Source organism: Artibeus jamaicensis, unplaced genomic scaffold, assembly GCF_021234435.1.
Source record: "Artibeus jamaicensis isolate MK-2021 breed Jamaican fruit bat unplaced genomic scaffold, CSHL_Jam_final scaffold_847, whole genome shotgun sequence".
In the NCBI taxonomy this organism is placed as follows: Eukaryota; Metazoa; Chordata; class Mammalia; order Chiroptera; family Phyllostomidae; genus Artibeus; species Artibeus jamaicensis.
The window spans coordinates 2,879,093-2,895,929 of record NW_026522057.1 but is presented as its reverse complement, the minus strand read 5'-3'; the positions used below and the strand labels follow the sequence as shown (position 1 = coordinate 2,895,929).

Here is a 16,837-nt window from a genome sequence, read left to right as displayed (position 1 = left end):
CCACCTTAAAAAAAAAAGAAAAGTAAGACAGAGCTGGGGAAGGGGTGGTGGTGAGTGCTGGGAATGAGAGGGGAGAGTGGCAGGAATAAACAGTGCGGTCCATACAGAGCCCACTGAGCAGGCGGCATTCACGCATATTTGAAGGAGACGAGAGCATTAGTATAATGTCTGGCACACAGTGGGACGCACTGACTACGTGATGTGTGGGTAGAGGAAGAGGCTCACGTGTCTCCTGGTCTCTAGTCTGCGTGCCTTGTGGGGGAAAGATGACAAGTTCTAGTTGAGACACAGAGTTGGAGGCTAGACAGAGCTGCGGGTCTCAGAGAGCTCAAGGCCGCAGGTGTAGCTGGGCCGAGTGGCCCACACTGCTGGCGTTCTCCATTCTGTGTCTTTCTCCCAAAGGCTCAGGTCATGCTGGAGCTGAAGACTCGCGTGGAAGAATTGAAAATGGAAAATGAGTATCAATTGCGACTAAAGGATATGAACTATTCTGAGAAGATTAAGGAGCTCGCTGACAAGTTCATGCAGGAAATGGAGTCCTTGAAAACAAAAAACCAGGTCTGTTTGAGAGACAAAACCAACAACCACAGCTAACACGAAATGTCCTATTTACTCCAATGTACTCTAGATGGAACTGGCATATATCCACACAATAAGATATATGACAAAGTGTGATCTGAAAGCATAGTTCATAACATTAGATATGATTACAACTGCTTTGGCCAGTGTGGCTCAGTTGGTAGGAGAGTAGTACCATAACCGAAGAGTTGCAGGTTCAATTCCCAGTCACGGCACATACCTAGGTTGCGGGTCTGATCCCCTGATCCAGGTGTATACAATCACCGTTTCTCTCTCAAGTCAATGTTTCTCTCTCTCCTTTCCTCTCTCTCTAAAAAGCAATGGAAAAAAATGTCCTCGGCTGAGGATGTAAAAAAGAAATGGTTACCAAGAAGTGCTAAGTGGAAAAAAAAGCAGAATATAAAACACTATACTAAATAGTGTTAAGTAAAATAAATATGCATGAAACAATTTTAAAGAAAATAGCTAATGGTGTGATTGTCTCTAGAATTAGGATTGTGGATAATTTAAATTTTGTTCTTTATATTTTTTTATAATTTCCAAATTCTCTACAAGAAGAATATATTATGTTTCTGATCAAGAGAAATTTATTGAAAAAGAAAATGAAAAGTTCACAAGAAAAACTAAGTATAGAAAGAAAAGCCAGCAGAATATTGATCTCTGGATTGCCGATAGATTAAATAAAATTAGTCTAAACGGTATTCCTGTAGTTAGATTTGGTCCAGGACTCCCTCGGAATAATTTTTTTATTTGCATTAATCTGCTTGGCCCTCCGTCCAAAACTACCTATTTTCTGCTCAAGGACTATTTTTTGTTTTTATGTTATCTCCATGGGCCAGAGAATTTGGGTGGAGGGGAAACGCTGGCTGTTGATTTTATCATTCCATTCGGTTAGTCAGTGAGCTTTGATTCCGGGCCCTCCACCAGCTGAACACAAACTTAGTCCTGGGCGTGGCTCCTCCCCTCCCCGCAGGGAGCTTCCCTGCTCCCTTAAAGACAATGCTGCCTTGGAAGCTGACACATGAACATCTCCAAGGATTCAGTTAACAAAAACGTGCCCACAGCAGAAGATTCCACTGAATCCTTACTTTGTTCACCTAAAAAATGCATTTGCCACATGTCCAAAACTACTGAGGTCCTTATTAAGACACACTTAGTAGAAGCATATATATATATCTTCTACTGAAGTGAAAGTATATCTACAACAAAACCCAGAATTGTCTTCTGGAGGGCGTGCCCCTTGTGGTACAAGCTTCCCCCACTAGGTGAGTGTTCTAGGAATCCATCTGTGTCAGTGCACCAGCTGGTGGTGTTGTGAGTGAGTGAGAAGCTCTGTTCAGCTTCAGTGAATTTTTTTGGAAGATTCTTTAGATGCATTTGCCCATTTCATGATGGGGGAGTTATTAACACGCCTGCTCACATGGTGCTGACCATTCAGCAGTTTTAGGCCAAAACCGCATGACCCCCGTGCCGCAGCCTCTCTGCCCGCCCGGTCTCAGCTCAAGTGACTTTCCATTGTTTCCCAGGATGAAAAAAGTCCTCAAAGGGGAATGTTTTGGTGACATGGAAGAGGTGAGACAAAAAATAGCAGAAGCACTAAAAGGCATCAACATTGATGAGTTAGTTCAAAAACTGTTTTGAGCAGTGGGGAAAAAAAATCTCCATAGGTGTATTGCATCAAGTAGAGAGTACTTTGAAGGTGACTGAAGTTTAAACATGTAAGAACAAATCCACAATTTTTAATAAATAAATTTCAGGGGTTTTTTGCCCCCCCAATAGAACTTTCAGAGCAGAATATAAAGTAAATAAAAAGTGACAGCTCTGTTGCTCGAAGAACAGTGCTCGGTGCAAAACACGAGCTTGAGAAATGCTGGTGAGTGAAGGTGGCCATCACTGTAAAACGTGCTCTTGGCCTGGGAGTGTGTTCAGCAGGTGTGTAGAAGAAGAATGTTTGACCCTGTGTTTTAGGTTTTAAAAACAGAAAAAGAAAAGCAGGATATAAGTCACCGTGAACGCATGGATGAACTCCTAGATAAACAAAGCCGGGAATTGCAGGACATGGGTGAGTCCGCAGTAGAGGCTGTGCAGGCCCAGGGTTGTTGGTTAGGGGCAGAAGTCTAGGAGCCCCCCAGACCCAGCCAAAGTCCCAGGTGATATGGCTTTGTCTATGAACAGGCTGCATTTATCTCCTGGAATGCAGCATGGCTCTTATCCCTATGTATCTTACTCATTCATTAAACACAAGCCAGTAGGCGTATGGAAAAGTGCAGGTTTGGAGCCTAATGGACTGTCCAGACTCACCAAGTACTTGCGAGGAGGTCTAGGGAATCAGTTGACCTCACCAGGCCTCAGTTTACTCTTCTGTAAAATGAGGATACTACTACCTATTTTGCATACTCAGGACATTCTTTTTGGCCCCAAGCCCCCAAACACCCCATCTGTACTTTCCTGGAAACCTTTCTGCCCAGACAGCAAAGGGGGGGCGGGGAGTTTGGCTGCCTGATGAGATGATGGTGCTGTGGGCAGATGAGGGAGAATCTTGGCTTTGGTGGCAGATGTTCTAGCGGGTGCTGGAAGGGGTTGGGAAAACACCCAAGGCTGCTAGGTGTCCCTGAGGTTGGTGCTAATGTCCCACCTTAAATACCTTTCTGGCTTCTCTTAAGAATGTTGCAACAACCAAAAGTTGCTTCTGGAATATGAGAAGTACCAGGAATTGCAGCTGAAGTCCCAAAGGATGCAGGAGGAGTATGAAAAACAGCTTCGAGATAACGATGAGACCAAGAGCCAGGCCCTGGAGGAGCTGACCGAGTTTTACGAGGCCAAACTGCAGGAGAAAACCAACCTTCTGGAAGAGGTACCCCCCGAGAGCCCAGCTGTGCCTCCCTTCCCCAGCGCGTCCTGCAGGCCCCACCTGTGAGCAGCCCAAAGCGCTGCGGGAAGCCTGCTTCACCTCCTTCCCCAGCTTTCCTTCCCGTGTGTGTGCCCAGCGACCTTTGTTTCACGCATTTGTTTCTCTGCAAACCAGGGGACCCACTGAGCTTGGGGGTGCTCAGTTTTTGAGTCTGAAGTTCTTTGGCCGGACTATGTTGATACCTATCGTTCTCTCTTAAATGTACCCTCAAGCCTTAACACCTGGGGAGACTTTTCTAGAAGAAGCTTCTCTAGAGCCTGGAGAGGAACAAGGGCCCTGAACAGTGGAGAAGGGGGTTGCCTGAACCCGCCTAGGAACTTCTTTTGTCTGAGAAGATGACATCGTTGCTTTGCTGACTTAGCAAACACAAATAGCATCTTGCTGGTTCACCAGCCCCAGTGCTGGGTGACCAAGAGAAATAAAGCGTGGGGCCCGGTTCTCAGCTGGGTGAGCGAGGCAGTCACACACATCAGCACTCAGTGAGGCGTGCACAGGACAGTAGGGGGACTCAGACAAAGGCACCAACCACCCCCGCCTGGGTCAGGGCAGGGCTGCAGCAGCCAATGCGATCCAGGAGGAATGTGAGTTGGAATGCACAGGAGACGGGGAAAATGTAGGAGGGAAGAGCATCCGGACAGAGCAATAGGACAGAATGTTCAAGCGGTTGGAGGTGCCAAACTACCGAGTTTCCCAAGAAGAGAAAACTGAGAGAGGCCAGACGGCCTCCTTTCTGGAATGAGATGGCGGCAGATGGCGTGCTGAGAGTGAGAGGGCAGGAGAGTCACGGAGGGGGTGGGGCGATTGTTTAAAAAGGAAATGGGGAAGGAAGTGGCCAAGAAGAGGGCTGGCAGGTATGTGGCTGAGAGCCCGGCTCAGGTGTGAGACGAGAATTCGGATGTTAATCCTCCAGTCTGAGCGCGGTTCCACAGCGCGGCACAGCAAGCAGGTGTGGGAGGGAGGGGGACGCAGCGGCTGGGTTCAGAGCTGGGGTTTTATCAGTGTGGTGCCCCAGAAAATAAAGGTCAGCCAGTGACCAGCCAAAGAGGCGTCAGAAAAGGAGATATTATGGGATCCTCTATAACCAGCCCAATTATGGCAGAAAAGACGGAATCGGCACCTGGAAGTCTGGAGTGCCCTGGGAAGGGGGCCAGACAGCGGGAGATCAACGTGGGGAGCCACAGAGCAGCAGGCGGAGCGCCGACACCGCCCCCAGCCCCATGCGGCTCACCTCGGTTCCCTGATGTGAGGGTGCTCCTCAGCACTGCTTGCCAGAGCCTGTCCAACTCGGGTCTGCCCGCCCTCCCACCCCAACTTCCGGCCGGCCTGCCTGTCCAGCTCCCAACCACCTTACCATACGGAGCAGCCGGAGTTTCCACACAACCTCTGAGCCTCTGCTCAGGATGATCCCTCTTCCCAGGACCCCTTCCCCTTCTTCTCCCGGCCACCTGTGCCCACCTTTCAGACTCAGAAAGAGCAGACTCTTTGAGGATTTCTTCCTCAACCTCTCTCTCCTCCCGCAGGGCCCAGCAGGCTTCCTTTATGTTCGCCTACCCCTGCGTGGCTTACATGGTGACGCCCCGCATTCAGAGTTCTGCCTTTAGGAACATTGAATCCATCCGGGGGGGAGAGAGGCTGGCCTCCCCCCGGAATCCCCCACAGTGATCGCAATGCATTTCTCCTTCTGAGGCAATAAGCTGTAACTCAGAACTTTTCTCCAGAGCGCCCACCTGGCATGCCATCTTAACTAACCTGGCTGGGCTGCTTTTACTTGTTAGCAACATCTATGGGGAAAAAGGAGCAGGCGTTTGTGGGCCACGTTAGGCTTCAGACAGAGCTACAGGGCTGACCTGGCCAGGCTTCTCTCTGTCGGGGTGTGGTGACGCGGGATGGGCAGAGAGAAGCCTTTCTTAGGAGGCCAGTGAGCCCAGTTTTAAAACCATCTCACCTCTGTTAACCCTCGAAACTCATAGTCCAGGCGCAGTGCACACAGTCCAGCCTGGGAGAGGGCCAGGGTGGGTATGAGAGGAAAGAACTGATTCTGAAGGAATCTAAAATGCCCACCCCCATGGCAGCAAGCAAAGGAGAGTCGGGCCCTAATCACTCGCCAGACTCTGCCCCTGCCCCCCACCCTCAAGGCAGAGTGACTTCTCCAGCATCTGGGCTCTCAGGCTTTCACTCACTCAGCACCAAGCATCAGCCGGTGCTGTTCCTGCTGTTCGCAGTGGGGAACAGAGAGAGGTGGTCCTGCCACCCAGGAGCTTTCATGCCAGTGGAGGAAGCTGTCACACAGGCAACTACAGTACAACAAGCCACGGGGAGCAGCAGGACGTGAGAGCTGAGCCAAGAGCTGAAGGAAGAACAGGAGACAGTCACAGGCAGAGGGCTGAAAACCAGAGCAGCGCGGGCCACGCCCAGCAGCTGAGGAACAAGCACGTTTGGGGAACCGAAGTTAGGTTACTCCCGTGAGAGCTTGGGGTGGGAGCGATGGCCGAGGCTGAGAGGTGAGCGGCTGCTGACTCATGCACAGCCTTGTAGACCCAGCTCAGTGGTCCGGACTGCGCGCATCCCGGGGACAAGGGCGAGCCGCAGGGGGCTTTCACGCTGGGGGAGCCACGATCAGGTGTGTGATTTAGAACGCCCCCCATGACTGGAGAGTGGGAACAGACTGGAAGGAGCCATGACTGGACGGGGAGCCTGGTTAGGAGGTGGAGACCGTGCTCCAGGCGACAGATGACAGTGGCGTGGGCAGTGGTGCAGGCATAACGAGAAGTGATGGACTCAGGAACCCTCACCTAAGTGGGAGGTGAAAGATCACGTCGACTGGATTAGGGGTCCCGAGTGGTGCAGAATTAAAGATTCGCTGATTTGCTCAGGGGTTTACCGCGCGCCTGCTGTGCGCTGCTGTGTGTTGTATGTACCCTGGGAGCTCCCTGGTGGGCACGGTGGGGTTCCCAGCCTCGAGGAGCTTACATCTAATGCGAGAGACAATCGAGTCATTTCACAAATAAGTATAAAATTGCCAGTGTCACAAGTTCAGTGCAGGAAAGGTACAGGAAGCCTTGGTGTCAGTGTAAAGACTGGAGCTAGAACAGGGTTTGGGGGTGTTGGTAAGGCAATGTCTAGGTGACGGAGCCTGAGGCCTGATCTGGCAGGGAAAGGAGGGGAGCTAGGACAGATAGGAAGAATCTGGTGGCGTCGAGGGACCCGTGGCCTCGGCTTCCATTTCTGTAGTAACACTCGGTCTCCCATCCCCATGGCAGGCCCCACGGGCTCACCTGGGCCCAGGCCCTCTTAGCACGGAGGTGACATGTGCCCCTCCTGCCCGGAGCGCACACCCTCCCTCTCTCTGAGCAGGCCCAGGAAGATGTCAGGCAGCAGCTTCGAGAGTTTGAGGAGACCAAGAAACAGATTGAAGAAGATGAAGACCGAGAAATCCAAGACATCAAAACCAAGTATGAGAAGAAGCTCAGGGATGAAAAGGAGTCGAACCTCCGGCTCAAAGGAGAAACAGGCATCATGAGGAAGAAGGTAGGGCCGCTCCCTGAGAGGCCGGTGTGGGAGGGCAGATTGCAGAGAAGGCGTGGGGGCGGGGGGGGGGGCAGGCAGGCGCAGCAGAGGTCCCCTGGCTGCAGCGGTCCTCGCCTCCAGCGGGTGGGTCAGGAAGGGGAAGCCGCCTGGCGCGAGGGTTCTTTCTGCACCGTCGGGCTGGTGGCTCCTTACCACCTCCTCTAAAGGGTCGCAGTCGGGGCTTCCCCTTTTCTTTCTGGGGACAGTGAGGTTCACTGTGACACTGATGGACATTCTCTGGGCTTTCATTATTGGCAAGTAGGAATCAGTCAAAGTTTTCAGAGCTAAATCCCCAATAGAAATGGAAATGAGGTCTTGTGGAGGTGAGATGGTCTCGCTGGAGGTGTCCTTAGAGCTCTGGGCCCTCAGTGCAGGGAGTCCTGGGGGGCTCCTGCTCAGGCTCTGTGGGTGGGAGCAGCGTGGGGCTGTAGGATGCTTCACTTACAGGACAAGTCACTGATGGTTGGTGTGAGGAGGGATTCAACTTAGAGATCCTTATAGAATCGCCAGTTTCCCCAAAATGTTTAGTGATAGAGAAGCCAAGTTCAAAGCAAGCTTGCGCTCCTTCCTGCTAAAAATCATGCAACTAGCCCATCCAGAGGACAGTCACGTCTTTCCTTCTTGGACACGGTGAAGATTCATCAGTTAGGGCTCCCTACCTGTGACTTTGCTGGGAGATGGATTCCAACCTTTCAAGGCCGGTGTGGTCATGGAAACTCTGGGTCCACTCAGGGAGTTGGTCTCTGGGACCCCTTGCTGCAGGCAGTCCGTTCCCACCTGAGGGGGTGGGACTGGGACTCTTCAGACAGAATACTCCATGCATTGTCCCTGTGGCCTGGGGAACTCCTGACTGTCCCAAATTCTGACGGGGAGCTCTTTACATTTACAGCCAGCTGGGAAGAATAGATGGAGGGAGTTCAAAGACTTTGTTGTTGCCGTCTGTATCTTTAGTTCAGCAGCCTACAAAAGGAGATTGAAGAGCGAGTCAATGACATCGAGGCCCTGAAGGGAGAGCAGGTGAAGCTGCAAGGAGTCATTAAGTCCCTGGAGAAGGACATCCTGAGCCTCAAGCGGGAGATCCAGGAAAGGGACGAGACGATTCAGGATAAGGTGAGGACGCATCTCCCATGCTCCCTCCACTGCAGCCTGGTTGGACCCAGGCCATGAGGACAGAGTCCAGGAGAGAGGGACCCTGGCTTCTCGGAGCACATTTATTTAACTTGGTGGGGGGGTGAGCGGTCAGTGAAGTGCTCACTGTGTGCTTTGCCCTGGGCTAGTTGCTGTAAACACATTGCATTCATTTCTCCCAGCAACCCCAGGGGCCAGGAGCAGCCCAGCTGTAAAGCTCAGGAAACTCGAGGTTAAGTATCTTGCCCAAGGTCACACGATTTACAGGTGACACCTTGGGATAAGAACCTGGGTCAGCTGACTGCAAGGGCCCTGCTGTCTGCTGCGCCAGTCCCCAGGTAACCTTCCTGTGCAATGGGGGCAGCTCACCCACCCACTGCCCACACACTGACATTCCGGTCAGAGAGGAACTCCCCCATGTTGGCCCCACAGCTGCCGGGCTCCCCAGAAGGCTGGTGTCACTTTTCAGGGTGCCTTTTCTCACAAAACACTTTCAGAAGATGGACACATCACATTTGGTGGGACACACCACCTCAATATCCAAAATCCCGTGTGATCCCCCTGAGCAAATCCAGGCGGTCCTGTTACCGCCTCGGGCGCAGTTCTCCTGCGGAGAGAACACCGGGCTGCAGCCCAGTTAGCTGGTTTCCATGCAGGCGCTTCCCTTAGGCAGTTTCTCCATGCCTTTGTTTTCTCACCGGTGAAACTGGCCCCTCGGGGCCTCTCATAAGGGTGACGTGACATCACACCTGCATGTAATTTCTACATGTGAGTGTTCATGTGTTTGTCCAGGCAGTCTTTAAGGGAGGGTCCAGAACTCTCTTCAGATTCTCAAAGCAGGGAAGAGGAGTGATGAGAGAGGTGAAGACCTTCTGACCTAGAAAATTGCAACAGCCTCCTGACCAGTCCACAGGCCTCTTTTCCCACCCCCCACCCCCAGCTCCCTGCCCCTATCCTCTGTAATTACGTCAGTCTCCCAGGTACACTTCTATCCTAGCTCCCCATGGCCTACTGCAGGGGTCAGCAAACGTTCTTCTCTGTGAACGGCTAGGCAGTAAATACCTCACTCTTTGCAGGCAGGATGGTCTCTGGCACAACTATTCCACTCTGCCGTCGTAGTGCGAAATCAGCCACAGACAACACAGTGGATGGGGGTGGCTACGTTCCAATGAAGCCTCACGAAAACAGGCAAAGGGTCAGATTTGATCGGAGGGCTGTAGTTGGACCAATTCCTGGCCTCCTGGGTACATTCGGAGCCTTTTGTCCAACATGCAAGGCCCTGGCCTCCATCCCTGCTCCCCTCCAGCCTCCATTGTCCTGTGGACCACCCGCCGCTTGGTTTTCAGGGCGCTCAGTGCACACTGTCCCGTGCACACCGTCCTCTTCTGTACCACCCATCACGAGTGGGGTGGCAGGCATGTTTGTGGACACTCCTGCTTCCCCAGCTGGTGTTTTCCTTTTAAGGGCAGCATCTGTTCCTTTTTGTTGTTGTCGTTATCTCAGGTCTTGCTGAAAGGTCTTTATTTAGTAAACATTTGATGGATAGATGGACCTACATTTTAATTACTTTTACCTTGCAACAAATTACCCCAAAACTTAGTAGGGAAAGACAACAAGTTGTTAATTATGCTCACAGAGTCTCTGGGTCTGGAATTAAGACAGGGTGACACAGTTTGGGTTGTCTTTGTCCCCAGTGTCTGGGGCCAAGCTGGGCCTCAGTCGGGGGGACTCAGGCAGCTGGGGGCTGGAAGGCCAGCATATAAGGTGGATTTGTCATTCATGTGCTCAGCCCCTTGGCAGGGATGGCAGGGGGGCTGGGATCAGCCAGGACCGGCCACCAGAGCACCTAACGTGTTCTCCAGCCTGGAGGTCTCAGTGTAGTGGCACTGCCTACATGGTAGGTGGCCTACCCAGAGAACCAGGTGGCAGCTGCTTGGCCTTTCTTGAGCCAGCCTGTGAAGCCACACAGCACCAGGTGAGCTATATTCTGTGGGTTACAAGTGAGCTAGAAGTCCAGCCAGATGCACGGGGGGGGCAATCAAGTCCTACCACCTAATGGGGAAGCATAAGGTCAGACTGTACAAAAGCATGTGGGCACAGAAAGGCCAGGGAGGCCAGCTTTGGAAAACACGCGTCTGCAGCCTGTGTGTGAACGAGTGAGTGCACGCACAGAGTGCGGGCCCAGGGGCCAAGGAGCAGTGCCGCCGCCCCGTGGGGAGCCGGCCTTTGTGTCCCCAGCAAGGAGAGCTGTCTGTGGCCTCTTCAATCGGGACGGCACAGGACGTGTGTTCTTTGCCTAAAGGGGTCCCATTTGCCCAGGCTTCTGGACACCTCATTTCTCTCTCACCTGCAGGAGAAGCGAATTTATGATCTGAAAAAGAAAAATCAAGAACTAGAGAAATTCAAGTTTGTCCTTGACTACAAAATAAAGGAGCTAAAGAAGCAAATAGAACCTCGAGAGAAGGAGATCAAGGTGATGAAGGAGCAGATCCAAGAGGTGAGAAGCCACCTGCCCTCCCCACCCTCTCCAGCACACTGCCACCTCCCCTGCTGTTCCTGGCTGGTCTGAGGGGTATGAAAGGAAGCTCCCCTCACAGTCCCTCCCTGTTCCCAAGGTGTGCACAGCCTCCACTCTGTGCAGGGTGCCACAGAGAAGGCCCAACCAGGTGGTCAGCTGTGCAAAAGCAAAATGCTTTGGGATCTCTCTTGCTGCAGGTCCTCAGAGTGGGCTCTGGCCCTGCCGGCCCCTGAAGGTGCGTGCCCTGGGCCCTCAAAGGGAAACCGCAGCTGTTGGGCCTTCAGCCACCAGGGGGCAATGTGCACTCAGCCACCAGCCTTGGGCACCAGAAAGTACAGGCCTCCAATTCAACACTTTTTTCTCAGACTGGAAATGTTGGTTGGGGCCCTCTGCAAGGCTGTGTTTGAACTTCATCTGATAAGGAATGGGGAGTCATCAAAGGCCCTTGAACAGGAGAGTGGCAAAATTAAGTGTGTGTTTTAGGAAGCAAACAGGATGAAGGTAGCAAGATGAGAAGCAAGAGCAACTGGTGGAGGACTTCTGAGAGGCCAGTGAGGTACAGGTGCCCTCGGTTGGCCCCTCTGCCCCTTGCACTTTGCATTTCCTTATGACACGTGTTCACCTGTCAGCCTCCCCTCCCTGGGCAGAGAGCAGCTGATGGTGGGACGTGGGGATCAAAAACTAAACTCCTGAGTTCCCCTTCCTCGTTCCCCACCGCTCAGTAAATGGCACTGCAGTCCGCCCGTGTGCTTAATATAGATGCGTAGACGTCTCCTTGATTCGCCCTTTCCCTGAACTCCTTTATCCATAGCATCACCAATGCCCATCTGGTTGATTTCCAAAAGACATCTCCAGTCCAGCCCTCCTTCCTTTCCATGCCCATCACCCTGATCCAAGCCCCCGTCGCCTCTGGTCCGGACTTGCCTCCACCCTCCAGTCTACTCTCTTCCATACGGAGGCCACAGCGAGCCCCCGCTGTGTCACATCCCACCTAGAATAAAAGCCAGACTCCCCATGGAAGCCCAGGAGACACAACCGAGCCTCTGCCTCCTCTCCAGCCGCAACTCCAGGCTCCTTCCCCTTCTCCAGCCCAAGGGCTTTCTGAGGACAAGCCAGGTGTTTCCCATCTCAGGATCTTTGCATCACTGCTTCCTCTGCCCAGAAGGCTCCAGATCTTCACATGATTGGTTTTGCGTCTTTCAAAGTTTCAGCTCGTGCATGAGTCACCTCTTCAAGGAGGCCTTCCCTGACCTCCCTATCCAGAATAACCTCCGCCTCTCCCTCCATTTTCTCTGTGCTGAGCAGGGATAACAAGGAAAAGGGTGTCAGAGAGCACCCTTTTGTGGATCCAACTAGAATTGGATCCACAAGCGCTACGGTGGAGAAAATCAAAGCCTGTTCTCTAGGAGGCCCAGGGAAGAAGCCCGGTGTAGAATCTCCAGGGCCAGGGTGGTCCAGAGGAGGTGTGTCCCTGTGACAGTGACTCTCCCTGGCCTCCGGGTTAAGGAAAGATGCCCCCAGCTGACCACAGAGCTGCGTCCTCCGGGCCTGCTGCCATTCTTGAGTGATTTCAGGGCCCAAAAATGGTAGCCAGAGAATATGAAAGAGAGAGCAGAGGTCCCACCTGCCTGGGAATCAATATGCCACCAGCCCTGGAAATCGCTGCCCATTTCTCCCTCCTCATTTGACATATTCGTCAACCAGGTTTAAGATTAGGTCAGTCACTTTCTACCCCAGCATACTTGAGAGCTTATTCATTTCCCTTCAGGAGCTGGGCCAACCATGGCATTGATTCTCAGTAGGGGACACGTCCCAACCTTGGGAGTAAGCAAACAGGGCGCCTCCTACTCCACCCTGGTACCAGTCGCTTCCACGGCTGCCAGCTGGGCCGGACTCCTTCCTCAGAGGTCTCTGGTCTCGGGGCTCAGAGACACATTTGGGCTTCTCTGCGTGTACCAAGTGCTTTCAGTAATGAGAACGTTCTTCTAAAGTCTGCCCCTTTGTGTTCAGAACAGAATGTGGCTTGTTCGGACCTCCTGGTATCCCCAGCAGGGGTCCAGGAGCCTCGAAATCTGAGCAGAGGGCCTGAAATAGACCAGAGGGGCTACTCCATCTACCTATGCACAGAACCAGTGAACTGCCCCATGTCCCCAAAATGGCAAACCTCTCTGCTAACAGGGACACCAGGGTCCACAAGATTTAGTGTGTAAATCAGCATCACTCTTCCCCTTTGGGAGGAATTAGACCAACTGAGAGCTCCCCCAGAGCTGGTCTCATGCTCATCAGAAGCTCCAGATGTCAGTCACATCTTCAGGTAATAAAAAGGCAATAATGAGGAAAATCTTTAAGAAGCTCCGTGTGGTTACTGCCTTCTCTTTTTTCAATAGAAGATTTTTATTTATTTATTTTTAGAGAGAGGAAGGGAAGGAGAAAGAGGGGGAGAGAAGCATCAATGTGTGGTTGCCTCTCATGCACCCCCTACTGGGGACCCGGCCTGGCCTGTGCCCTGACTGGGAATCGAACACAGTGACCCTTTGGTTCACAGTCCAGCACTCAATCCACTGAGCCACATCAGGAAGGGCTGCTTTTTCTTTTGAAGATGGGAAACTCCCCTCATTTGTACTTGTTAAGACCCTTTCAACAGAGTGATTAGGCAGAGCTTCCTTCTCAGCTTCTTCTTTCCTGTCTTATGCCTTTGGCTGGGGACACCTACACACCCGTCCCTCAAAACTTTCTGTTTTAGAATCGACACTGATGTGTTGTGGCCCCAGAGGGTCAAGATTCACTCATACAACGTCACAAAGAAGCCAAGGAAGGTGCTTCTCTGCAGCACCCTACCTGAGGTTCCGGTTGAGGTTCCAGTGCTCAATAGTTATCAATTTATAAGGAATGCATGAGAAGAAGGCAATGAACTTGGTTGAAGAAATAGGGCAACTAACAGTGAAAAATTCGTAGCCTGGCTATAGAAAAATATGGTTGTGTTAACATGTCAACCAAGGTGGCGGGGGCTTTGGGGATGGCAAGGAGTAAAAAGAAAGGTTTTGTTCCAGAGGACATGTGGAAACTAGAAAAGACATATCCTGGTACCAAGGGAGACATTCCCACTAAAAATTTCAATTCAAACCTAATTTTCATTCTCTTACTTTCTTATTCTTGACTCTGTCCCATGTTTTCTACAGATGGAAGCCGAACTGGAGCGTTTCCATAAGCAGAACTCCCAGCTGGAGCTGAACATCACAGAACTGTGGCAGAAATTAAGAGCCACCGATCAGGAGATGCGCAGAGAGAGGCAGAAGGTGTGAGGATTCTCAGCGTCTGGAGCTCTTAGATTCAGGATCTGGCACCCGTCTGCGGCAGGCAGCTGGCTTCTAAGAGACAGAGCCAGCCCACTGCTGAGATGCAATCGCATTTTAACTGGCATCATGGTCACAGCCCTGCCAGATTTCAGGCCCCTGCAAATTTATGTGACCGAATCCATCTGGGACTATAGGGTGCCTTTGGGTTAAGTGACCAGTGGGTAGGAAACCATTTTCATGGGGATGTTCACAGCACTGGCTTGTTTGTGCTAGAAAGGCACATGCTCAGAGAGGTCATTTGTTAAAGACCTTGGCTACCAAGTCAATGCTGATTCTAGGAGGACCTCGGAGATCACCAGCTCTAGTCTCTTTGTGAAAGAAATAAAGAAAGCAGGTCCAGAAGGACCAGGAGGTTAAGAAACTTCAGCTGGCATCCATAGTTAGCAGGTGCAGAGCCAGTACCAGGAACCAGGTCGTCCGGCCCTGGGCCCGGCCTTGGCTGCACCCTCACCTCCTGGCACCGGGCACCTGTCATGTTGGTTGGATCGGATTGAATGTTTCCATCCCCCACATTAAGCATTGGCTCTGTACTAGGTAATACTAGAAACTGTTACAGAGCTGCAAACATGAACCGACATGGATCCTGCCCTTCACAAACTGAAACGATTGGCAGGTGATTTGTGGCGGGTGTGTGATAATTATAATGCATGGTGGAAAATCATGGCATGTGAATACAGGGCCATGGGAGCCAGGAGAGAGGAGAGACTGGCTATGTCAAGGCTAAGGGAAACATGGGTACCAGAGAAAGCATGATGGGAAAGGGAGGATGTAGCCCAGTCTTGTCTTTTTCCTCCCCCTGCCCATCACAGCAGCCCTCGAGAAGGATAAACCCTGGGTGAGCTAGAAGGGGGTATGGAAGTCCTGGCCGGCCCAGGGACCTGCAGGAGAGAAGCAATGATCCATCTTGGCTCAGAAAGGAGTGAGGGGGACTGCTGTGCTTCCCTCTCAGGCCTGTGCTCCTGAATGGAACCAGAGCCAGTAAAGGAATCAGTCCATGTCCCCTTAAAGGTGACGCTGTTCAGGCCAGGCGCACAGGAGTTTTGGTGCCTGCAGGCTGTTTGCCCATCTCCGTGCCCAAGTCCCAGATGTGGTGTCTCCTGTCCCTCTCTGCAGCCATTAGCCTGCAGCCCCTGCCCCCGGGGAATCCCTTGGCTGCCAGAAGTAAGCACCTGTGCTTGCAGGAGCGGGACCTGGAGGCGCTGGTCAAACGGTTTAAGACAGACCTGCACAACTGCGTAGCGTACATCCAGGAGCCCCGGCAGCTGAAGGAGAAGGTCCGAGGTCTCTTTGAGAAGTATGTGCAGCGGGCAGACATGGTGAGCTCTGCCTCCCTGCCCACCCTCCCCTTCTCCCTGGTCTCCCCTCGCTCACTGAGGACCTTCTGCCCCATCAGGTGGAGATCGCAGGGCTGAACACAGACCTGCAGCAGGAGTACGCCCGTCAGCGGGAGCACCTGGAGAGGAACCTGGCCACTCTCAAGAAGAAGGTGGTGAAGGAGAGTGAGCTGCACCGCACCGATTACGTCCGCATCATGCAGGTACCTGCACAGGGGACCCGCTGACTTTCCCTGAAACCTTCTCTTTGACTCCTCTCCTCCGACCTCCCAGAGCCCCTCCCGGCCATGACCAGGGCCCAGAGCCCCCCCCGGAGGTCTCCCAGACACATCTGTGCCCAGGCCCGCCCCACCGCTGTCTGTGCACTTCTCCCCCTCGCTTCTCCCGTTGCTCTCTTCTGCCTCATCTTTATCCAAAGCACTTCTGTGTCCTGCCTCACTCCTCTAGCTGACCCCTGTCCCTTCTGGACCTTCAGCCGCGTGATTTTAACTCTCCTAAGTCCCACTCTCCTTCCCCTTTCCTGCATTTCCAGCTCCTATTTCACCTGACTTTGTTCTGCTGCTTTTTATTCTGCTGCTCGTATCACATGGCCCCTGCTGGCCAAGTTCTCTTCTCTGAACACGCCTGTCTCCACCCACCCCATCTGACTTTTCTGGTGCCTCAGGTTCCTACCCTTATCTCTGGGGTGCAGAGTTGACTGCACCCACCCGAAGAGCCTCGCTCTGATTTAACGAGCCTGCCACACCCACCTCCCAGGATCCTCCATAGGGCTGCACAGAGAACCTGACCCCATTACTGCCTCCTCCATTTAAGCACATTATCAGGACTGCCAGTCAGGCCTCTTCTGCCAGATTTCTGTTTGGGTATCAGTGTTGTCTAAGGCAATTAATGTGGATTAATCAGAATCGCATTAATAAGGCACATTCCTTTTCATGCTTATATTTCGTTCATGCCATAATTAAAATACTGGAATGGGGATGGGCTGCAGTTGCATGGAGACAAGCCAGTGCCCAGCTTGGCCAGTCCGTTCACTGCTGGGCAGAGCACCCTGCAGTTCAGGCCAGGCCCAGGCATGATAGGTCCCGTGCCACCTCACAAGTAGCCCTTGATTAAAGGCAACCCACGCCGTGGATAACTACTGCCCCACTCCAGGGCCAAGAGAGCAGTCAGAGGCCCAGGGGCAAAGGTGGCTGCAGTTGGTGAGGCCCTGAGGCAGAGCAGCTGATACACAGAGCCATTGCTCAGGGTCTCAAGGGCCCCCAAGCACGAGGAACCCTCCTGGGAGTGCAGCGTGCGGGGCAGTGGGACCAGTGGGGCCTCAGGAGCAGTTGGCGGCGTGTGACACTGCCAAGCTCCTGTCTGCGTGCTGCTCCCAGAGCACAAGCCCGAAGGGTCTGCCAGGGCCCGTGCCTCTCTCCGTGCCAAGCAGGCTCCAAAGCCAAAG

The 16,837-nt window shown here is 52.6% G+C and overlaps 1 protein-coding gene across 1 annotated transcript in view; it reads left to right on the top strand.

Moving 5' to 3' along the window:
• Window positions 1-16,837, top strand: part of CFAP57 (cilia and flagella associated protein 57) — a 57,922-nt gene that overhangs the window by 26,843 nt on the left and 14,242 nt on the right. Inside the window, exons 12-20 of the mRNA XM_037149662.2 lie at window positions 403-558; window positions 2,548-2,641; window positions 3,243-3,433; window positions 6,845-7,018; window positions 8,009-8,167; window positions 10,539-10,682; window positions 13,883-13,999; window positions 15,241-15,375; window positions 15,453-15,596. Of these exons, the coding sequence (XP_037005557.2) occupies window positions 403-558; window positions 2,548-2,641; window positions 3,243-3,433; window positions 6,845-7,018; window positions 8,009-8,167; window positions 10,539-10,682; window positions 13,883-13,999; window positions 15,241-15,375; window positions 15,453-15,596 (1,314 nt within the window). The remainder of the gene's footprint in view (window positions 1-402; window positions 559-2,547; window positions 2,642-3,242; window positions 3,434-6,844; window positions 7,019-8,008; window positions 8,168-10,538; window positions 10,683-13,882; window positions 14,000-15,240; window positions 15,376-15,452; window positions 15,597-16,837) is intronic.